This window comes from Chiloscyllium punctatum, chromosome 6 (genome assembly GCF_047496795.1).
Source record: "Chiloscyllium punctatum isolate Juve2018m chromosome 6, sChiPun1.3, whole genome shotgun sequence".
Lineage (NCBI taxonomy): Eukaryota > Metazoa > Chordata > Chondrichthyes > Orectolobiformes > Hemiscylliidae > Chiloscyllium > Chiloscyllium punctatum.
The window spans coordinates 1,194,918-1,219,849 of record NC_092744.1 but is presented as its reverse complement, the minus strand read 5'-3'; the positions used below and the strand labels follow the sequence as shown (position 1 = coordinate 1,219,849).

Here is a 24,932-nt window from a genome sequence, read left to right as displayed (position 1 = left end):
CATCTATCCTTCTTTCCTATTGTCATAACCAGTTGCGCGTAACTTTTATGGAATAAGAAACAAATGCTACCGGATGGAGTCATCAGCAGGTCAAGGATGTGCGTCTTTGAGGAGCAGCTTCTTTCATGCCAACATTGGGTTTAGCTCGATACTAATCGAGAAGGTCAGCGGCGCCATCTCGAATCTCGATGCAATTTCCTCGTGGGTTGCTCCCAGGCGATGCAGCTGCCCTCTTATTGTTGGGACTCTTTCTTTTGATTTGAACTACAATCAGGTAGAAGGGCCATAATTTAAAACTTGCTTTAAACACTTAATGACTTTTACTTAAGATTTAAGACGAGGATTGTCAAACTGTATGAAATGTAGTGAAGCAAACCTAATTTATGCGCTGGGCGTGGAAGCTCTTTGCATTACCTAGACAAGTGATAACTCACTGAAAAAAGAAAAACAATAAACGACTCCAGTGAATTATCCCTCAACGGTCATCAGCGCGCAGCGTTCCAGAACAAATTTAAGCTCTGTCCAAAAGCTAAAGATTGGTGCATTGTTGAGAATTTCCAGGTATGGATGAGGGAAAGACCATTCTGAGCTTTGTTTGCCTCAAAATGTCCCGATCAATAACATTTTAAAAAATTGCCTTCAACGTACAACCTTTGAGAGCGTTTAACAGAGCTGTGATGTTCATCAGTAAACTTCTTTTGAAATGGAGAGTGCCTTTAACTGTCATTGACTCTCCATTCCCCCTTTTTTCCCCTTCCCCCATTACCCCCCATACACTGGCCATGTTATTTGAACCTTTCAACGTCTAGGTCACCAGGCCATTTCATTGGCTTTACATAGCACCCACATACAATTACTATATTGTTAACCAACCATAATTTCTTTCAAAAATTCTAAAACAAACATATTGAAGTGTTTTATATTTATATATGTAATGCTTGAATGCCAGTGTATAAATATTCTGTGAATTGGGCATTCATTTAGTCATCCTACATGTAACCTGAGACTTATCCCTCACATTTGGAGAATAAAAGCTCAATTCATGTTCTTTCGTCTTGAAGGAGTTGATCTTCTTGAAAGCGTACCACAGTTTTAAACAAAATCTAGAGTGTTAAAAAGGGACCAGTTAGATAACATACAGTTTACATCTTGTCTGACAAATGGGTTATTAAACTCTGAAAGTCTGTTCTACAGTTGGCATAACATGCTAGGGTGTACACTTTTCATTTGCATTAATGGAGAGAATCATAATTCAGCTTTTTTCCTGAGAGCATGACAGTTAAATATCAATATAATTCTTTCTTTCATGGGAGCGAAGTTCATGACTCCTCATAAAGTTGACGCCTACTGTTCCTGTACTTTTATTACTTTGATTTCCTCCATCTTTCTCTGACTTGTCCTTTGCTCTACAGCTGCTCAACTATTGCATGAGATCTAAGGGCAGTTCTGAACCTTCGCTATGCATCTTTAGATACACAAGGAGTGTGTGGGACTCACAGAAAATCTCCCACAGATGCAGTTCTGGATTACCAAGGTGAACATTGATGTTGCTGAGTCTCAGTGTTTGCAAGTCGACGTCTAGATGCCTCATGGTCTTCACCATCATGTCACTCATTCTTCCCACCAGAGAATTAAGCCCTTGAGTTATTTACTCAAACTGTTAACTTGTAATACCTTCCGGAAGAAGGGATTTGCTGCACGGTTCTGTAACATAATGAACTTTGTATTATTTAGACTAATACCAAATGATATACAAGAAGCATTCAAATGTAGTGTAGGCACTTCCACATAAGTGGCATCATATGAAAAGCTGACATTATATTAACTCACTGAGTTTATTTGTTTTGTCTGTTAGCTAATCCTCACTATTAAAATGTCAATTATCTGCTTAAAATATGAAAATGAACAAAAACATTGTTGCTTCTCATGACTTTTATTTACTTTAAAAGAATCTTTTGAAACACTGGTGCTAGAATACAGAGCAGTTTTCTTTCTTTGGCGAAAGGGGTGAAGATAGTGGAAAAGCTGATCAGTGCCGACAGAAGTAGGCGTTGTAATTCCCAACTTAAACCTCTTAACTCCATTGCTTAAAATTTTTCTTTTTGACTGTCCACCTGTGCTATTATCTCCGTAGATAGATCCTGGTTGGACCTCATCTTTGAGGGAGTCTTGGTTGTTTCAGAAGGACATTTTGTTGATGACCTTTTTTTTAATATTACCACTGCATCATGAGGAACTCCGAGAGTCTGCTTTATTGTGGGACTTGAACCTGGGCCTCCTGATCCAGGGCTAGGGACATTACACTGTGCCATAAGAGAGTCCTTATCTAAGAACCAGGTGATTTTTATTCTTTTATTTTTTATTAAGGGCAGCACGGTAGCTCAGTGGTTAGCACTGCTGCCTTACAGCACCAGGGTCCCAGGTTCGATTCCAATCTTGGGCAACTGTCTGTGTGGAGTTTGTACATTCTCCCTGCGTCTGCGTGGGTTTCCTCCGGATGCTCTGGTTTCCTCCCACAGTCCAAAGATGTGCAGGTCAGGTGAATTGGCCATGCTAAATTTCCCATAGTGTTAGGTGCATTAGTTAGAGGGAAGTGGGACTGGGTGGGTTACTCTTCAGAGGGTCAGTGTGAACTTGTTGGGCCGAAGGGCCTGTTTCCATACTGTAGGAAATCTAAAAATCTCTCCTTTCTTTTATATATAATGAGAGAGAAAATGAAGACACTGTTGTGAACAGAGATTATTATTTTATATATTTTCTTCTTTGCTACCAGGTAAACATCTGTGTGGCCATTCGGCTGTTTACAAGCAAAGCCTGTTAAGGGCCATGATGACATCAAAAAGTGAGGAGTAGGGGTGGGGGTTGCATGTGGAGAGGGAGGGGAGACACTGGCCTTTTACAATAGATTTGCATCTGACTTCCAGCTTTCTAGGCCAACTGGGACAAGTGTGCATGATGGTCTTCCTCAGTTTATTTAAGAGCCCTCCAGTAGAGCACTGTTCTGCTTGGACAGGTGGTTAATGAAAGCAAGAACCTACAGAAACAGACTTTCAACATTATAAAGCAGCACCACATTACAGGCTGTGGAGACTTACATGAAGGAGTGGAGAGACCACAATAAACCAAGCTGACATCATTGGAAACTACAAATCGGTCAGGAGTGAGGGTGTGAAGGCATGCTCCTCGATACAGTGCCAGAACCCCTCACCACAGCAGGAACAATGAGTGGCACCATGGATTCATCTAGATTCTGGTGGTGCATTTCTTAAATCTTCTCCTGGACAATACCCCTAACAACAACCCAACTTGTATCTCTTTCTGACTGTGTGAGCAAATCCTCTCATTGCCTTATGACCATCCATCATTGAAACTCACTCCCATAATTCCATACATATCCCTCCTTGAGTACACAAAGGGTATGTGTTTATCCTATCAACTTATCTCTTTTCTCACACTCAACCTCTTATTATTCTTGTCCTTTAAGAAGAAAAAAATAAAAAGCAAAAGCAAAGATTCAGTTACAGCCATTTTTCACCGTTGCATCTACAAAGGAAGAGGTGTTGGATTTGAGCCTAGACTCATCATTGTCTGACAATCAATGATAGAGAGATGGGTATGTCTCCCATCTACTCTGTAACAGAATCTAATATTATGCAACGAATAGTGTATGCTATTCACTCATGCAGAATTTTACAGTCTTTGAAAATATTCTTTCAATGAGTAAGAAATCAGATCCTGATTCTAAAGGTATGTGATTTGACCTGACTCAAAATTTTCCTGTTGGTGCCTGAATTAGATCCATCTCTGGAAGCTCTGTCCAATTTAGGGCAATGGGTGGGATCCGCAGCTTGTGGGGAGGGGATCTATTAGGAGCATCAGGGTGTGGTCACCAGATCCCAGCAGGTGAGGTGAGAGCTGGGGTAGGGTGTAGACTGCAGGGGGCACCTCAAATGATGGGACTCTCTGAGGAAAGGATAAATATACTGAAAAACAAGTGTTCTTACAGGGGTCAGGTCATTTTTGTGGAGGGAAACCTTTCAGCCATTGGTAAGATCCCAGAAATGTTCTCTACCTGCTTTGTGACCTCTCAATGGCAGGCTGTCTACGTCACATGTATCATTGTTGTTGGTATGACCCCCAACTCCAGCAGGAATGTCCACAGGTGGCCATCCCCCAGGGCACTGACCTTACATCGTCATGATTGCTCCTAGTCAACACAACCTCAAACTGGCCGCCACTGAAAATTTGTTTATTCGCTTACAGGATGAGGGCATCACTGGCTAGGCCAGTATTTATTGCCCATCCTTAATTACCCAGATGGTACTAAAACGTCTACCACATTGCTATGGGTTTGGAGTCACATGTAGGCCAGACCAGGTAAGGACAGCAGTTCCCTTTCCTAAGGAAAATTAGTGGGGTTTTCCAACAACTGAAATGGATTCATGGTCATCATTAGACTCTTAATTCCAGATCTTTAATGAATTCACAAACAACCATCTGCTGTAGCAGGATTTGAACCCATGCCCCCAGAACATTACCTGGATCTCAGAAATAATTATCCAGTGATAATGGCACTAGGCCATTGCCTGGCCCAAGGAGGAAAATGTGATGCACAATGGCTTTGTACTTCCTTACCTTGACAGTTCTAATTCAACAACGACAAAAATAACAATTTTGACTTTAATAACATCTTAAACATAATGCAACTCCCAAAGTTTGGTTGAAGAATATTCGACCACAAGATTAGCACTGAGTTAGATTAGATTCCCTACAGTGTTGAAACAGGCTATTTGACCCAACCCTCCAAAGAGTAACCCACCCAGACCCATTTCCCTCTGACTAATGCACCTAACACTATGGGCACTTTAGCATTGCCAATTCACCTCACCTGCACACCTTTGGACTGTGGGAGGAAACCCACACAGACAAAGGGAGAATATGCAAACTCCATACAGACAGCTGCCTAATGCTAGAGTTGAACCTGGGACCCTGGTGCTGTGAGGCAGCAGTGCTCACCACTGAGCCACTGTGTCACCCCAGATAACACAAAGGGCAGATGGCCAAAGACTTGTTCAAAGACTTTGCTTTGAAAGACCATCTAAAAGGAAGAAAGAGATGAGTATGTGTGAGGTGCTGACAGCATTTTCAACCAACTGGAGAGAGGTTGGAGGGATCTAATCTAACATGACCGCCATGATGTCTTCTTACACCTATAGACAGAGATGCCAACTGCAGGAAACTGCACATACCTGTGGGGCAGCCAATCCTGACCCTGACCAGTCTGCTGAGGCAATTGTGCTCAGTTATGTTCTGAAGCTTATGCATGTTATGTCTGGTGCAGAGTCTGTCCCTGTTGCACAGAGGGGAAGGGGGAAGAGGACCAGAGCTTTAGTCACTGGGGACTCCATTTTTAGGGTGACAGAAAGAAGGTTCTGTGGGAATGAGAGCGACTCACATTTGGTGTGTTGCCCCCCAGGTGCCAGGGTTCATGATGCCTCTGATCGTGTTTTCGGGATCCTTGAGGGGGAAAGGGAGCAGCCCCAAGTCGTGGTCCACACAGGCACCAATGACATAGGTAGGAAAAAAGGTGGGGATCTATGGCAGAAATTCAGGGAGCTAGAGTGGGAAGCTTAGGGCTAGAACAAACAGTTGTTATCTTTGGTTTGTTGCCCGTGCCACATGCTAGTGAAGGGAGGAACAGGGAGAGAGTGGAGCTGAACATGTGGCTGCAGGGATGGTGCAGGAGGGAGGGTTTTGGATTCTTGGTCAATTGGGGCTCTTTCTGGAGAAGGTGGGACCTCTACAAACAGATGGTCTTCACCTGAACCAGAGGAGTACCAATATCCCTGGGGGGAAATTTGCGAATGCTGGGGGGTAGGGGGGGAGGTGTTTAAACTAATGCAGCAGGGGAATGGGAACCTGAATTGTAGTTCCAGTGTACAGGAGGTTGAGGGTAGTGAGGTCAGGGATAGGCTTACAAGGTCGCAAGAGGCACCGGCAACTAAGATGTTTGTTTGAAATTCAATACTTTGTACTTCAACGCCAGGAGCAACTGGAATAAAGTGGGTGAACCTGCAGCATGGATTGGTACCTGGGATTTTGATGTTGTGGCCATTTCAGAGACATGGCTACAGGAGGGACAGGAATGGTTGTTGCAGATTCCAGGATTCAGATGTTTCAGTAAGAACAAAGATGATGGTAAAAGGGATTGGGGGGAGGGGTGTATGGCATTGTTAATCAAGGGTAGTACTACAGCAGCTGAGAGAACATTTGAGGACGAGCCCACTGAGGGAGTTTGGGCTGAAGTTAAAAACAGGAAAGGTTGGGAGTTCTCTATTGGCTTCCAAATTGATCCAGTGATGTAGAGGAAAGGATAGCAAAACTTATTCTCAATAGGAGCGAGAGTGACAGAGGAGTTGTTATGGGGGACTTTAATTTCCCCAACATTGACTGGGAATCTATAGTTCAAATAGTTTAGGTTGGTCAGTTTTTGTTTAATGTGTATGGGAGGGTTTCTGACACAGTATGTAGACAGGCCAACAAGGGACAATGCCATATTGGATTTGGTACTGGGGAATGATTTGGAGGTAGATTTGGAGATAGGTGAGCACTTTGGAGATAGTGACCATAATTCGGTTACATTTACAAAAGCAATGGGCAGGGATAGGTATATACCACAGGGAAAGAGGTATAACTGGGGGAAAGGCAATTATAATGTAATTAGGCAAGATTTAGGATGCACAGGATGGGAAAGAAAACTGCAGGGGATAGACACACTTGAAATGTGGAGCTTATTCAAGGAACAGCTACTGTGAGTCCTTGATAAGTATATACCTCTCAGGCAGGGAGGTAGTTGTTGAGAGAGGGAGCCATGGTTTACTAAAGAAGTTGAAGCTCTTGTCGAGAGGAAGAGGAAGGCTTATGTGAGGATGAGGCATGAAGGCTCAGTTAGGGGCCTGGAGAGTTATAAGTTAGCCAGAAAAGATCGAAAGAGAGGGCTAAGAAAAGCCAGGAGGGGATGAGAAATTGTTGGTGCATAGGATCAAGGAAAACCCTAAGGCCTTCCTAAGTTGTGTGTGAAATCTGAGGACATGGGGAAGTGTTTAATGAATACTTTTCGTCAGTATTCACACTGGAAAAGGGCAATGTTAGTGAGAATACGGAAAGTGCAAGCTACAAGATTAAATGGGATTGAGGTTGACAAAGAGGAGGTTTGAAGATCTGAGAATAGATAAGACCACTGTGCTGAATGGGATTTGTCCTTGGATTCTCTGGGAAGCTTTGATCTTTATGTCTTCATTGTCTATAGGAGTAGTTCCAGAAGACTGGAGGGTAGCAAGTGTTGTTCCCTTGGTCAAGAAGGGGAGTTGGAACAACCCTGGTAATTATAGACCAGTGAATCTGACTTTGGTTGTGGATAAGGTGTTGGGAAAAGTTATCGGAGATAGGATTTATAATCAGCTGGAAAGGAATAATTTGATTAGGGATAGTCAACACGGTTTTGTGAAGGGTAGATCGTGCCTCACTAACCTTATTGAGTTCTTCGAGACGGTAACAAAACAGGTGGATGAAGGTAAAGCGGTTGATGTGGTGTATATGGATTTCAGTAAGGCTTTTTTGATAAGGTTCCACATGGTGTGCTATTGCACAAAATACGTAGTTTCGGAATTGAAGGTGATTTAGTGGTTTGGATCAGAAATTGGATAGTTGAACGAAGACAGAGGGTGGTGATTGATGGGAAATGTTCATCCTGGAGTTGTTACCAGTGCTATGCTGTAAGGATCTGTTTTGGGGCCGTTGCTGTTTGTCATTATTATAAATGATTTGGATGTGAGCGTAGAAGGATGGGTTAGAAAGTTTGCGGATGACACTAAGGTAAGCAGAATTGTGGATAGTGCTGAAGGATATTATGGGTTACAGAGGGATATAGCTAAGATGCAGAGCTGGGCTGAGAAGTGGCAAATGGAGCTTAATGTGGAAAAGTGTGAGGTAGTTCACTTTGGAAGAAGTAACAGGGATGCAGAGTACTGGGCTAATGGTAAAATTCTTGGCAGGAGTAGATGAGCAGAGAGATCTCGGTGTCTTGGTGCATACAACCCTGAGAGATGCCACTCAGGTTGATAGGGTTGTTAAGAAGGCATATGGTGTGTTTGCATTTATTGGTAGGGGGAATGAGTTTTGGAGCGATGAGTCCACGGTTTTAGCAGGTTTTGGAAGATCTGAAAATAGATAAGACCACTGTGCTGAATGGGATTTGTCCTTGGATTCTCTGGGAAGCTTTGATCTTTATATCTTCATTGTCTATAGGAGTAGTTCCAGAAGACTGGAGGGTTGCAAATGTTGTTCCCTTGGTCAAGAAGGGGAGTTGGAACAACCCTGGTAATTATAGACCAGTGAGTACAGCTGTATGCTTCAGCTATACAAGACAGTGGTTAGGCCACACTTGGAGTATTGCATGCAGTTCTGACCACCACATTATAGGAAGGATGTGGAAGATTTCAAAAGATTTCAACCTTTTGAAATCTCAGAGGAGATTTACCAGGATGTTACCTGATATGGAAGGAAGGTCTTACAAGGAAAGGCTGAGGTAACTGAGGCTGTTTTCGTTGGAGAGAAATGACTTAATCGAGATTAGATTAGATTCCCTACAGTGTGGAAACAGGCCCTTCAGCCCAACCAGTCCACACCGACCCTCTGAAGAGTAACCCAACCAGACCCACTTCCCTCTGACTAATGCACCTGACAGTATGGGCAATTTAGCAAGGCCAAATCACCTGACCCGCACATCTTTGGACAGTGGAAGGAAACCCACGCAGACTCGGGGAGAATGTATAAACTCCACACAGAAAGTTACCCGAGGCTGGAATCGAACCTAGGACCCTGGTGCTATGAGTCAGCAGTGCTAACCACTGAGCTACCATGCCACCCGTAAGGGGATGTATAAGATAATCGGAGAGTTAGATAGGGTGGACAGTGAGAACCTTTTTCCTTGTATGGTGAAGGCTAACACAAGCTGTAAATTGAGGGGTGATAGATTTAGGACAGATATTAGGGATAGTTTCTTCACTCAGAGAGTAGTAGGGGTGTGGAACGGCCTGCCTGCAACTGTTGTAGACTTGCTGATGCTGATTCCTGAAGAAGGGCTGATGCCTGAAACGTCGATTCTCCTGCTCCTTGGATGCTGCCTGACCTGCTGCGCTTTTCCAGCAACACATTTTCGGTTGCTGATGTGAAGGGCATTGAAATGGGCATGGGACATTCATATGGATAATAATGGAGTAGTGTAGGTTAAATGGGCATCAGATTATCTTCACAGGTTGGTGCAACAGCCAGGGCTGAAGGGCCTGTCCTGCACCGTAACATTCTATGTTTAATGTTATGCCTTATTCTAGGGGTGTGTTCTGTTGGGATAGTGTCCCTTTAAGAGGTGAGTCATGTGAGCACTGGTGAGTCATCAGGCAGATTCAGAGACTTGTTCGAGCTTTTTAGGAGATTTTGTGGAGTATGCAACTTTGGAATAAAATCTCCTTGTTGGGCTGTAAGTTTTGTATGTTCTTTAATTCAGACTGGAGCTGAGTAACGGCCAAGGACCTAATTAGCCGTTATTCACGTGTGGTAAATAAAGCAGAAATTTTATGCTGATCCCTCCTGTGGAGTAAAGGTTCCTAAAGGGAAGACTGCTGATTCCTGGACTGGTACTGCACCTACTGCTGGTGGGCAATTGTGGAGGTGGGGTAGGGGTATATTGCTATTTATTATGTTTCTTATCAAAATCAAACTGCATTGGATGGTTTCATGGTGCAGTGAATGCTGGGAAATGCAAGGCAAATGTAGTAAACCCTGAGACGATTGTGATAAATTCCCAACTAGAAGAAATCCCCTCCAAATTAGAGAAAGGAACACTACCATCGCAGAGTGGACAAAATCCTTTGATTTAGGTGCAGAAGCAAATATGAGGTCTCAATATTGAAAGGAATTCTTGCCTACCACTTATTCAACAACATGCTACATTCTTGACTTGAGTTCTACAAAATCCCTGAAATTGTCTGCACTGTTAACTTCATGAATCCCAGTTAATCGAGCTAAGATTTTTGTATATGAGAATTGCTAACCAGGCAGTGACATGGGGTTTTCAGTGGACAACAGATCACGCTGAGATTGAAGGTGAAAGTTAAAGGGATTGCTGCAGCCCTGCCATTGCATCATCGATATCTGTTTAACCAGTCACATGCTCACAACTTCACTCACGCTTTGAAGTTAAAAAACAATGATTGTCTGATTCTCTTTCCTCACTGCTACCTGCCAACACAATGTGTTTGCCTGCGCTCTTGTTAACTACAAAAAACTGCTATATAAATGCAAGTTGTTGTTGTAGCTCACTCAGCAGCCAGACCGAAATATGTATAAGTAAGGAAACACAACTCCTGTGCTTGAATTCGATGTGCAATCTGATAAATCAATTCTACTTTATTATCAGCATAATCTTTAAGTCTGTCTTGAAACACTGTGAATTTTCTTCTTTGCACGACTTATTTATATCATCCTCCTTCAAAACTTATTCCACGTTGCCTCCTGACTTTCTTGGGCTACCGTCCTGAGTTTTTTTTAAACGCTGGGCCCTTGGTTGCAACTTTTTCAGCTTTAAAAATATTTTTAAAAGTTTTCTTTACAATCCTGATAACTTTGTTCAGATTACCTTTATGTCTCTTCCTATCAAAGTATGACAATTATTTAAATCAATTGTTATCTATCGAGGGAATACTGGGAAACTACACTTATCTTCCATTTCTAATTACCTGAGAATGTGATGATGACTCCCTTTGAACTGTTAAGACCGTAACGTTTTTTTGTCCAATTGAGAGTTTGCTGTTACTTTGAAAAAGTATTACAAGCCAATAATACAAACTAAATGACAATTATTTTCAATTATAGTGGGAGAGATAGTACATCCTCTTTCAGTTGATTTGTATATTTCCTTCAGTGAATTTGCAGCAATTTGTTTTTTTTTGGGTCATAAGTGATCAGATTTATTGAATTCAATTTTACAAATTGTCTTGCCAGCATTTGAATTCCCAGTTGATTTCAGATACATCTCAAAATCAGGGTTTCCAATGATTTTCCACAGCCTTATGGAGAACTCCTAGCAAGTAATATCATTACTGTACTGTTATTACCTCGTTAACCTGCCCTGATAATCACATCTCTCAGCATTAAGTATCAAGTTGACTTCTCTTTTACCATCTCAAGGTAATGTCTTTCTCTTATGGAATATAAGACAAAAATTGGGGATGCTGGAGATCTGAAATAAACAAAAAAACACAAAATGCTAGAGAAACTCAGCAGATCTAGCAATATCTGTGAATAGAAAGCAAAGCGTATGTTTCAGGTCCTTTTTCAGAACTTTCTCTTTCCATCTTTCTCTCAGTAACAGATTCAAGTTACTCACAATCTTAGAACATAGAACATAGAAAAGTACAGCACAGAACAGGCCCGTTGGCCCACGATGTTGTGCCAAGGTTTAATCCGAATGTAAAATATAGTAACTTAACTTACGCACCCCTCAACTCACTGCTCTCCATGTGCATGTCCAGCAGTCGCTTAAATGTCCCCAATGACTCTGCTTCCACCACCACAGCTGGCAACGCATTCCATGCATTCACAACTCTCTGCGTAAAGAACCTACCTCTGATGTCTCCTTTATACCTTCCTCCTAATATCTTCAAACTATGACCCCTTCGTACCAGTCAATCCTGCCATGGGGAAAAGTCTCTGGCTATTGACTCTATCTATTCCTCTCATTACCTTGTACACCTTGATCAGGTCTCCTCTCTCCCTCCTTCTCTCCAGAGAGAAAAGTCTGAGCTTATTCAACCTTTCTTCATAAAACAAGCCCTCCAGTCCAGGCAGCATCCTGGTAAACCTCCTTTGCACCCTCTCCAAAGCCTCTGTATCTTTCCTATAGTAGGGTGACCAGAACTGGACACAATAGTCCAAGTGTGGTCTCACCAGGGACTTGTAGGGATGTAGCAAAACCCCGTGGCTCTTAAACTCGATCCTCCTGTTAATGAAAGCCAAAACACCATATGCTTTCTAAACAACCCTATCCACTTGGGTGGCAACTTTGAGGGATCTATACACTTGCACACCCAGATCCCTCTGTTCCTCCACACTATCCAGAATTCTGTCTTTAATCCTATATTCAGCATTCGAGTTCGACCTTCCAAAATGCATCACTTCTCATTTATCCAGGTTGAACTCCATTTGTCATTTCTCAGCCCAGTTCTGCATCGCACTGCAGTCTGCAATAGCCCTCTATACTATCAACGATACCTCCAACCTTTGTGTCATCTACAAATTTACTAACCCACCCCTCAACCTCCTCATCCAAGTCATTTATAAAAACTATAAAGAGCAGAGGCCCAAGAACAGAGCCCTGCGGGACCCCACTCAACACTGACCTCCAGGCAGAATACTTTCCATCTACAACCACTCTCTGCCTTCTGTCAGCCAACCAATTCTGAATCCAGATCACCAAATCTCCCTGTATCCCATACTTCCTGACTTTATGAATGAGCCTACCATAGGGAACCTTTTCAAATGCCTTGCTGAAATCCATATCCACCACATCCACTGCTCGACCTTCGTCGACCAGTCTTGTCATCTCCTCGAAGAACTCAATAAGATTTGTGAGGCATGACCTGCCCCTCACAAAGCCATACTGACTGCCTTTAATCACTCTATGCTTTGCCAAATAGTCATAAATTCTATCCCTCAGAATTCTTTCCAAAACTTTGCTGACCACAGATGTAAGACTGACTGGTGTGTAATTGCCAGGGATTTCCCTATTCCTCTTCTTGAAAAGAGGAACAACATTCGCCTCCTTCCAATCCTCTGGTACAATCCACGTGGAGAGTGAGGAGGTAAATATCCTCGCCAGCAGTTTAACAACCTCCTCTCTTGCTTCCCGGAGCAGCCTGGGATAAATCTGCTCTGGCCCTGGGGACTTATCAATCTTAATGTTTTCCAAAATTTCCAGCACATCAACTTCCTCAATCTTGATCTGGTCAAGCCTGTATCCCAGCTCCTTGAAGTTTTCATTCACAACAAGGTTCCTTTCCTTGGTGAAAACCAAAGCAGAAAACTCATTTAGAGCTTCCCCTATCTGCTCAGACTCCATGCACAAGTTCCCTCCCCTCTCCCTGATCGGCCCTACCTTCTCCCTGATCATTCCTTTATTCCTCACGTATGAGTAAAATGCCTTTGGGTTCTCCCTAATCCTTCCTGCCAAGCCTTTTTCGTGCTCCCCCTGCCTCTCCTCAGTCCATGTCTGAGCTCCTTTCTAGCAAGCCTGTAATCCTCTAAAGCTGTGCTAGATCCTTGCTTCCTCCACCTTACGTAAACTGCCTTCTTCCTTTTGATGAGAAGCTCCTCTGTTCTCGTCATCCAAGGTTCCTTAATCTTACCCCTTCTTACCTGTCTCAGAGGAACAAATTCGTGCATCACTCACAACAACTGCTCCTTACACAGTCTCCACATGTCTGCTGTGCTCTTTCTGTGGAACAATTGCTCCCAGTCTGTACTTCCCAACTCCTGTCTGATAGCGTTATAATTTCCTTTACCCTAATTAAATCTCGTCCCTCGGTAACTGCTCCTTTCCCTCTCTAAGGTTATGGTAAATGTGAGGCAGTTGTGGTCACTGTCACCAAAGTGTTCTCCCACTGCGAGATCTGATATCTGTCCTGGCTCATTACCGAGCACCAAATCCAAAATGACCTCTCCCCTCGTTGGCCTGTCTACATACTGAGTAAGGAAACCCTCCTGAACACACCTGACAAAAACAGCTCCATCCAAACCATCTGCACTTAGGAGGTTCCAGGCGATATTGGGAAAGTTGAAATCACCCATAATAACAACCGTGCTACATCTGCATTTTTCCAGAATCTGCCCCCCTATGAGATCTTCAATCTCTCTACTGCTATTAGGGGGTCTGTAGTAAACCCCCAAAGTAGTGGCTGCTCCCTTGCTGTTCCTAACTTCCACCCATACTGACTCAGTAATCTTACAGCTGGCATTTTCATAATGCCTTATACAACAAGAATACAATATCTTGCATTGTGTCTTACCTCCCAACACATTATTTTCCCTTTTTGTCATTGCAGCTAAGCGCTACACGAATGATTCCGTAATCAGTGCAACAGTGCTCAGATGTCCTTCTGAATCAGGGTGCTATCTGACCGAATCAGGTACATTTGTCTTTGATGTCATATGAATAATTTTATTCTCAATAACGTTGAACTGCATCTGCTGCTTGTTGGCTCAACTATTTGAAATGATCCATGGTATTTTTCATCCTGCAATTTATTATCTAAATAAAGAGAAACTTCCGGATGTTTTGGTGCAGAGCACTAATAATCAGGTACAGCAGGTAATAAGAAGAGAAATTGAATATTGGCATTTATTGCTAAAGGAATAGCGAATAAAAGTAGGAAAGGGTTGCTGCAGCTGTATAAGATCATAAGATAGAAGAGCAGAATTAAGTCTGTTGAGTCCACTCTGCCATTTGATCATGGCTGATATGTTTCACAATCCCATTCTCTTGCCTTCTACCTTGAACCTTTGATCCCTTCACTACACAAGAACCTCGCTACCTCTGTCTTAAATACTCCCGATGACTTGGCCTCCACAGTCTTCTGCGGCAATGAGTTCCTTAGATTTCCCACCCTCTGGCTGAAGAAAGTCTTTCTCATCTCAGTTCTAAAGGTCGTTCCTTCACTCCGAGTCTCTCCTACCAGTAGAAGTACCTTCTACTCTATCCAGGCTTCTCAGTATTCACCCTCCGTCTGGCCCTCACCCACCTGGAGAAGGACACCTGCATCAGAATTCTGCTCAGAGGCTTCAGCTCTGCATTCAACACTATCATTCCTCAGCAGCTGATTGGAAAGCTGAGTCTGCTGGGCCGAAATACCTCCCTTTGTAACTGGATCCTGGACCTCTTGACTGGGAGACCTCAGTCAGTCCAGATTGGGAACAGCATCTCCAACACCCTCACACTGAGCACGGGGCCCCCCAGGGCTGTGTGCTCAGTCCACTGCTGACACATGACTGTTCAACGATGCACAGCTCAAATCACATCATCAAGTTCATTGATGATATGACTGTAGTGGGTGTCATCGGCAGGAATGACGAGTCAGCATACAGAGAGGAGGTGCAGCAGCTAACAGACTGGTGCAGAGCCAACAACCTGTCTCTGAACATGGACAAGATGAAAGAGATGGTCGTTGACTTCAGGAGGGCATGGAGCGACCACTCTCCACTGGACATCAGCGGCTCCCCCATGGAAATCATGAAGTGCACCAAATTTCTTGGCGTACGCTTGGCAGAGAATCTCACCAGGTCCCTCAACACCAGCTCCATATCCAAGAGAATCCAGTGGTGTTTCTACTTTTTGCACAGACTAAGGAAAGCCCACCTCCCAACCCCCTCCTCACCACATTCTACAGAGGGTTCATTGACAGTACCCTGAGCTGCTGCATCACTGCCTGATTCAGGAATTGCACCGTCCCAGATCGTAAGACCCTACAACGGATAGTGTGGACAGCTGAGAGGATCATCGGGGTCTTTCTCCCCTCCATTACAGACATATACTCCACATGCTGCATCCATAAGGCTAAGAGCATTGTGGAAGACCCCAAATACTCCTCACTCAAACTCTTCTCCCTCCTGCCATCTGGCAGAAGATACCGGAGCATTCGGTCTCTCACGGCCAGACTGTGCAACAGTTTCTTCCCCCAGGCCATCAGGTTCCCTAACACAGTATGATCGGACTCTTTTCCCTTTGAAATTCTTTGCACAACTTTGAATTGCTGCTGGAACAATGTCTATTATTTATCTTTCTTCTATTACACTGCATCTCACATGTTTTGATCTTCTTATGCACTTTATGCCGCCTTTTGTATGATGGTGTAGTTTGTGCTGTCCATGTAGCACTCTCGGTCCTGGAGGAATGCTCTCTCATTTTACTGTATCAGTTGTATATGGTAGAAATGACAAATTAAAACCTACTATACTCTATTATTCTGTAAGTTTCAATCAGATTCACTGTCATCCTCCTACATTCTATTGAATACAGACCCAGAGTCCTCATCTGCTCCTCATGTGACAAGCCCTTCATCCCTGGGATCATTCTTGTAAACCTCCTCTGGACTCCCCTCCAACACCAGCACATCCTTCCTTGGATACAGGACCCGAAACTGCTCACAATATTCCAAATGCAGTCTGACCAGAGCTGTGTACAGCCTCAGGGGAAAGTGAGAATTCCAAATGCTGGAGATCAGAGTCAAGAGTGGTGCTAGAAAAGCACAACAGGCCAGGCAGCATCCGAGGAAAAGGAGAATTGATGTTTCCAGCATAAGCCTTGTTCCTGATGAAGAGCTTATGCTCGAAATGTCAATTCTCCTGCTCCCCAGATGCTGCCTGACCTGCTGTGCTTTTCTAGCATCACACTCTTGTATATAGCCTCAGCAGTACATCCCTGATTTTGTATCCTAGCCCTCTCAAAATGTACGCAATCATTGCATTTGCCTTCTTAACCACGAACTGAACCTACATGTTAACCTTAAGAGAATCCTGGACTCGGATTCCCAAGTCCTCATGTGCTTCAGATTTCCAAAGCCTTTCCCCATTTAGAAAATAATTCACGCTTCTATTCTTCCTACCAAAGTGCATAACCTCATAATTTCCCATATTGTATTCCATCTGCCATTTCTTTGCTCACTCTTCTCACCTTTCCAAGTCCGTCTACAGCCTTCCCACCTCCTCAATACAACCTGTCCCTCCACCTCCCTTTGTGTCATCTCCAAACTTAGCAACAACGCCCTCTGTTCCTTGGTTCAGATCATTAATGTATAATGTGAATTGTTGTGGTCCCAACACTAACCCCTGTGGAACTCCACTGGTCACCAGCTGCCACCCTGAAAAAGACCCCTCCATCCCCACTCTCTGCCTTCTGCCAGTCAGTCAATCCTCTATCCATGGTTAGACAGTATCTGAGGAGCAGGAGAATCGATGTTTCAGGTATAAGCCCTTCATCACTGTATGGGTGGCACGGTAGCTCAATGGTTAGGGAACCAGGTTTGATTCCAGCCTCAGGTGACCGTCTGTGTGGAGTTTGTACATTCTCCCCATGTCTGCGTGGGTTTCCTCCCACAGTCCAAAGAGATGCAGACTCGGTGAATTGGTCTTGCTAAATTGTTCATATTGTTAGCTGCATTAGTCAGAGGGGAAATGGGTCTGGGTGGGTTACTCTTTGGAGGGTTGGTTTGCACTTGTTGGGCTGAAGGGCCTGTTTCAACACTGTAGGGAATTTAATCTAATCAGGAATCTCTTGCTCCTCGGATGCTGCCTGACCTGCTGTGCTTTTCTAGCACCACTCTAATCTTAAGTCTGATCTTCAGCATCTGCAGTCCTCACTTTCTCCTATTCCTCTGACCATAACAGTACCTTGCCCCTAACACTATGGGCTCTTATCCTATTTAGCAGCCTCCTGTGTGGCCTTCTGGAAATCTAAATGGATCATATCCACTGATGCTCCTTTGTCTGACTTGCACATAACTTCCTTAAAGAATTCTAACAGATTTGTCAGTCATTACCTCCCTTTGACAAAACCATGCTGACTCTGCTCTACTTTACTGTGCACTTCCAAGTACCCCACAATCTCGTCTTTAATAATGAACTCTGAAATCATACCAGTAATCAAGGTCAGGATAACCATCCTATAGTTTCCTGTTCTCTGCCTCCCTCCTTTCTTAAACAGGAGTGTTAAGTTAGCCATTTTTCAGTACTCTGGGACCCTCCCTGACTCCACCAAAGATCACTGCCAACGCCTCTACAATCTCTGAGCTAACTCCTTTTGGACTCTGGCATGTAGTCCATTCGGAGAAAGTGAGGACTGCAGATGCTGGAGTACTAGAGTTGAAAAATGTAGTGCTTGAAAAGCACAGCAGGCCAGGCAGCATCCGTGGAGCAGGAGAATCGACGTTTCGGGCATAAGGCCTTCTTCAGGAATCTGGCATGTAGTCCATTCGGTCCAGGTGATAAATCCACCTTTAGAGTTTTTAGCTTCGCCAGCACCTTCTCCTTAGTGATGGCCACTACATTCACTTTGGCCCCCGATCTGCTGAAGTTCTGTTATATTGCTGGTGTCTTCCACTGTGATGACTGATGCAAAATATATATTCAGTTCCTCCACCATTTCTTTGTTCCCCATAACCACTTCTCCAGACTCATTTTTCAGTAGACTAATATCCACTCTTCCCTCTCCCTTATGTTTTATGTATCTCACATCCCCCAGGCATTAGTTAGACCTCACCTGGAGGATTGCGTACAGTTTTGGTCCCTTTACTTGAGGAGGAATGTAATTGTATTGAAGGCAGTTCAGAAGAGGGTCACTAAATTGATTCCAGCACTGAGGGGTTTGTCTTATGAATACAGATTGAGCAGTTTAGGCCTCTTCTCACTGGTGTTTGGAAGAATGAGGGTAGAGGCAGCACAGTGGCTCAATGGTTAGCACTGCTGCCTCACAGCGCCAGGGACCCAGGTTCAATTGCACCCTTGGGTGACTGACTGTGTGGAGTTTGCACATTCTCCCTGTGACTGCATGGGTTTCCTCCCACAGTCCAAAGATGCACAGGTTGTATTGGTCATCCTAAATTGCACCGTCGGTGGGTCACAGGGATAGGTCTGATGGGATGCTCTTCAGAGCATTGGCGTGAACTCGATGGGCTGAATGTTTCCACACTATAGGGATTCTGTGATCTAATTGAGGTATATAAGATGCTAAAGGGGATTGACATGTGGAGAGGATATTTCTCCTTGTGGGCAGTCTTGACTGAGGGATCATAGTTTTAGAATAAGGAATAGCAAATCTAAAACAGAGATGTGGAGAAATTATCTATCTCAAAGGGCCATGAATCTGTGGAATTAACTACCCCAGAATGCGGTTGATGCTGGGACATGAAGTATATTTGAGGAAAATAGACAGACAGATTTTTAATTAGTAATTGGTTGAAGGTTACGGAGTGTGGGCAGGAAAGTGGAGTTGAGGCTGAGTTAAGATCAGCCAGGATCATATTAAATGGCAGAGCAGGCTTGAGGGGCTGAATGGCCTCCTCCTGCCTAGTTTTTGTTGCCTTATGTTTCTCATTATTGAGGTTTAGTTTCATGTGTAAGTTTGAAAATCTTCATCTAGAATTAATACTAACAGATGAAAGTTTGATGTTCTACACTATATTCCCTCATTATTTTAATCCAAATTACATATTGTACAATGTCTTTGTAAAATATCGCTGACACGTCAAATGATGGTGATGACGTAGACTGAATATTTATGTAATCAGTAAGAACATTAAATAATATGTCTGGAAGCATAAAAAACTATCACCTTATCAGATTATAGGTTGCCGTATAGATTTGAACTGCACTTTCATTTATTTGCAGAGAATATTAGTGTCCAGAAAGAGTCCAAAATCATTCTGAAAGTGGCAATGGTGGTTTCTTGACAATTTCTCTGGCCAGCTGCTCCCCAAGAGAGTTTCTTTTAAGTAACGCAGTAACACTCCATATACTATCTGAAGAAATTGTAATATTCTTCCAATTTATATGGGCCTCCTCTCCCATACGAAAGGACAACATAGCAATTGCAGGCAATTCATCTTTATCAAAATTTAATTGAATAAGTGCCTCAGAAGGGATTGTAAATTAGTAGCACACTGTGCAGGGAGACATCATGTCCTGAAATTAAAGAAACTGGAGAACAAGCTGTTGTTGAAGTTTTTAGAATGAAATTATTTTAGGCAAGGATAGAAAGAAAGCCACTAAAACAAGTGTGCTTTAGTTCTCCTTTTAGTTCTGCTTAGTCAACCTTAAGATAAACAAAAAGCTGCTCAGCTGCTAGAACTGTACAGGCTAAGGTTGAAGTTGCATATTCTCTGGTGGATTTGTCACTACCAACTTGATCAACATAAATTTTTCAAAGTGACAGTTTTGAAACTGAAGCTTTTGTGCTCTCCGTTCAGGAACAGAGTGCAATTTACCCCAGTGTATAAACCTCAAGTGTGCCGGATCATAATGCAGTGCAATATATTTAAAATATTTTAGTATTATTCATAGCATTGCTAAATGAGTGTGAAATAGCTGTTAAATATGTGAAAGTGAAGTTTGTTTTCAATATCTTTTAAGTTTCCATCAAAAATAACACCATAGAATATCAGCTGTGTTGAAAGGTGTGTCTGTTAATCGCCAGTCATACAACACGGCATGATTAACCTTCATACGAAGAATTCCAAATGGAGCTTCTTGGAGTAAATTGACAGAAAACAATTTAGTGTCAAAATGGAGCTCCTCACAATTATTTTGTGAAGAACTTCAGCTTCAATATTATAAGCATTATTTAAAAACATGAAATCACTTTTTAAAAATAATTGAGCTATCCAGCAAGGATGTCAATGCAAGAAATGGAATGTTTTACTTTCTGGGCACTCAGTATCAATCTCACTGTCAGGACAGGTATCCTGGAAATGCACCAGGTGGGATACAGGGACAATTTGTGTATGTGGTGTTTCCCCAAGGTTGATAATTTGTGTCTCCACTTCTGTCTTGCCTGAGCCCAGCAAGGGAGTCAAAAAAGAATATAGAAATTCAAAATTATTCCACCAATACCATTGTAATATGCCAAATCAAATCAAACTGATTGCAAATCCAAAACCAACCATGAACAGACAGAATCACAGCTTTGAGCAGAACTGCTTATCAACCCAATAATACCTGTTGGTTACAATGATATTTAGAAATATTTGGCAGAACCAAAATATTTGGCAGCCATAATATTGCCTTTTGATTTGGCACTGTCTAGTTTCTTGTCTTTGTGGTCACAAGATAGAGACCTCCAGAAATGTTCACTCCATACTCACTTTAAAGAAAAAGCATCTAAATGCTCTGGCAGAAATGCAAAGATAATTCAAAAAGTTGATTAGTTCAGCAATTGTTTATGTATGGTCAGACAGTGTTTTCAGTATATTAGCAGCCTAACATCCTGATGATTTATTTCAATCTTGCATAGGAGTTAGAGCCATTAATCTTACTGTGTGATGAGCTTCATAATGTAATTTAACTCATGAGAACAAATAACTACTCTTTTGTACATTTTTGAATCTTGGATTTATTCCATGAGTGTACAGGCAAAAAATTCATCGAGTGTTAGATTTATACAGTTGCTCCTCATGAGAGCAGTCCATCTACTTTAAGGAACATGCAAATCAACAAGTTTTGATTACAATCATCACTAATTTATTTTTTAAGGTCCGGTCTCTTTTTGTCTCTGAATAAAATTTCAGCTTAGAGCACATTGGACCAATGAAGAATAATTAGAGCATTGTCCCACCTTGCCCCGGAGGCTATGGCAGTGTTTCCACAGCCTCGGAACAGCATCTGTTCAACAACCTGAATGTTGTTCATTAATTTGTCATAATTTATTAAGAAGAAATGAAAATGAAAATACTTTAATTTGGTTTTGTGAATTTGTAGTTGAATGGCTATGATGATTGGAATCTCAGTCCTGGTGACCCACTTGAATGAAGTTTGTGTGTTTTCACATTTTAAAGACCATGTGTGAAAATGGGAATCACTGTTACCCAATGCCCCTTATCAAAACTTTAAAAGTGGGTTTGGTTGCATGTTGTGATTAATAAATACCACATCAAGGTTTAAGAAACTGCTAAAAAAAAATTGAAAATTAAAAGAAAACTGAAAGCAGAATTCAAAGCAAATCTTTCTAAAAAGCAAGCAGGAAGGGGTCTGAGGAGTTTTATTGTGCTCATGTAAAATGACCACATTGAAATTTATAAACAAAAATAGAATGTGCTGGAAAAGCTCAGCAGGTCTGGCGGCATCTGTGAAGAGAAATCAGAGTTAATGTTTCAGGTCTGGTGACTCTTCCTCGATTACAGGATCCAAAACATTAACTCTGATTTCTCTTTGCGGATGTTGCCAGACCTGCTGAGCTTTTCCAGCAATTACTGGTTTTGTTTCTGATTTACAGCATCCGCAGTTCTTTCAGTTTTTATATTGAACCTTATGACTGATTACTGAGGTGAGCTTGACCCTGCCGTACTGCATTGAAAAGGGTGGGGCTTTCTGCACCAATAATTGTGAAGTTAGATACATGACACAAGATGGAACAACGGTTAACGCAGAATGAAAAGGCCTGAAAAAGAGAATTACAGTCTGGCACAGCCAAGGACTCGCTGCTGCTTCCAAACTATTAAAATCAAAGAATTAGAAACTCATCGATTATTGGGTAGAAAGTACTTTTTTAAAAAATCGAATATAATATGTGAATCACATTCTCCTTTGAGCTATATTTATATGCAAGCTATAATTTTTTAAAGTGAAAGAATTTACCAACAAATGGAAGACACCTCGAATCTATGTAACAAATATTGTTTGTTGAAAAGCACGGACCTAGTCATAGAGTCATAGAGATGTACAGTGTGGAAACAGACCCTTCGGTCCAACCTGTCCATGCCGACCAAATATCCCAACCCAATCTAGTCCCACCTGCCAGCACCCGGCCCATATCCCTCCAAAAATGCCTCTTAGATGTTGCAATTGTACCAGCCTCTACCACATCCTTTGGCAGCTCATTCCATACACGTACCACCCTCTGCGTGAAAATGTTGCCCCTTAGGTCTCTTTTATATACTTCCCCTCTCACCCTAAACCTATGCCCTCTAGTTCTGGACTCCCCAACCCCAGGGAAAAGACTGTTTATTTATCCTATCCATGCCCCTCATAATTTTGTAAACCTCTATAAGGTCACCCCTCAGCCTCCGACGCTCCACGGAAAACAGCCCCAGCCTGTTCAGCCTCTCCCTATAGCTCAGATCCTCCAACCCTGGCAAGATCCTTGTAAATCTTTTCTGAACCCTTTCAAGTTTCACAACATCTTTCCGATAGGAAGGAGACCAGAGTTGCACGCAATATCCCAACAGTGGCCTAGCCAATGTCCTGTACAGCTGCAACATGACCTCCCAACTCCTGTACTCAATACTCTGACCAATAAAGGAAAGCATACCAAATGCAATAGACAATAGACAATAGACAATAGATGCAGGAGTAGGCCATTCTGCCCTTCGAGCCTGCACCGCCATTCAATATGATCATGGCTGATCATTCCTAATTAGTATCCTGTTCCAGCCTTATCTCCATACCCCTTGACTCCACTATCTTTAAGAGCTCTATCCAATGCCTTCCTCACTATCCTATTTACCTGCGACTCCACTTTCAAGGAGCTATGAACCTGCACTCCAAGGTCTCTTTGTTCAGCAACACTCCCTAGGACCTTACCATTAAGTGTATAAGTCCTGCTAAGATTTGCTTTCCCAAAATGCAGCACCTCGCATTTATCTGAATTAAACTCAATCTGCCACTTCTCAGCCCATTGGCCCATCTGGTCCAGATCCTGTTGTAATCTGAGGTAACCCTCTTCACTGTCCACTACACCTCCAATTTTGGTGTCATCTGCAAATTTACCAACTATACCTCTTATGCTTGCATCCAAATCATTTATGTAAATGACAAAAAGTAGGGGACCCAGCACCGATCCTTGTGGCACTCCACTGGTCACAGGCTGCCAGTCTGAAAAACAACCCTCCACCACCACCCTGTGTCTTCTACCTTTGAGCCAGTTCTGTATCCAAATGGCTCGTTCTCCCTGTATTCCATGAGATCTAACCTTGCTAATCAGTCTCCCATGGGGAACCTTGTCGAACGCCTTACTGAAGTCCATATAGATCACATCTACTGCTCTGCCTTCATCGATCATCTTTGTTACTTCTTCAAAAAACTCAATCAAGTTTGTGAGACATGATTTCTCACACACAAAGCCATGCTGACTATCCCTAATCAGTCCTTGCCTTTCCAAATACATGTACATCCTGTCCCTCAGGATTGCCTCCAACAACTTGCCCACCCCAGAGGTCAGGCTCACCAGTCTATAGTTCCCTGGCTTGTCTTTACCGCCCTTCTTAAACAGTGGCACCACGTTTGCCAACCTCCAGTCTTCCGGCACCTTACCTGTGACTATCGATGATACAAATATCTCAGCAAGAGGCCCAGCAGTCATTTCTCTAGCTTCCCAGAGTTCTCTGGTACACCTGATCAAGAAAAAATGTCAGGCAACACATGATCAGTACAGTGAGCACAGTTCTTCCTGTAATTGTCATTCCTTCAAACGTTACAGATTTAAATAGTAAGTTTGGGGAACACTATCCAACAAATGCCCTAACTTAAAATATTGTCCTTGGGTTTAGAGGAGATGTTTTAAGCTTGAGAGGCATGTCTGGAGAAATCTGTAATGAAGGAAAAATGGATTTTGAGAGAAAAGATTGAAGAAACAGTCTTTCTGACCTTAGTGTTAAGTACAAGTAAGATTATGGAAAAGATAGGAATAGAACAAGTTCAGAAAATATAATGGAAATGGTAACTTTTGAGCACTACTTGAAATTAAAAAATGACAGTCTGACTAAAGGACACTGTTTCAAATTAGTAAAAGACAAGTTTGTATCTGATGACACCTTACCCCTCAAAGAGGGTCAATTTATGAAATAAACTTCTGGGTAAGTCAGTGGACATTTGAGTCATGGAATCATTTCAAAAAATGTTGGTTGATGTGGTCCGGGGTTGAAGTTTGTTTCCTTCTCATACATCATTGCTTCATGTGGATCTCCCGTATATGTCCTTGATGGAGTCCCTTCACTGAGATTGATCCTGCCCATCACACTTGAAATATCATCGAAAACTCTTACGATTCCACAATGCACTATACTTCATTTCCATCTTTGTGACTTTTGACAGACTCGACCAAGGCGATTTTTTTT

At 42.6% G+C, this 24,932-nt stretch overlaps 1 protein-coding gene across 8 annotated transcripts in view; it reads left to right on the top strand.

The window, feature by feature from the left end:
- The window catches only part of mecom (MDS1 and EVI1 complex locus), a 1,146,298-nt gene that overhangs the window by 209,051 nt on the left and 912,315 nt on the right, over positions 1 to 24,932 (top strand). For 7 of the 8 annotated variants that reach the window (XM_072571878.1, XM_072571874.1, XM_072571873.1 and 4 more), the window contains exon 2: positions 14,160 to 14,243. The exons of the other annotated variant lie outside the window; for it this stretch is intronic. In XM_072571878.1, coding sequence (XP_072427979.1) covers positions 14,160 to 14,243 — 84 coding nt within the window. The remainder of the gene's footprint in view (positions 1 to 14,159; positions 14,244 to 24,932) is intronic. 8 annotated transcript variants of the gene reach the window in all.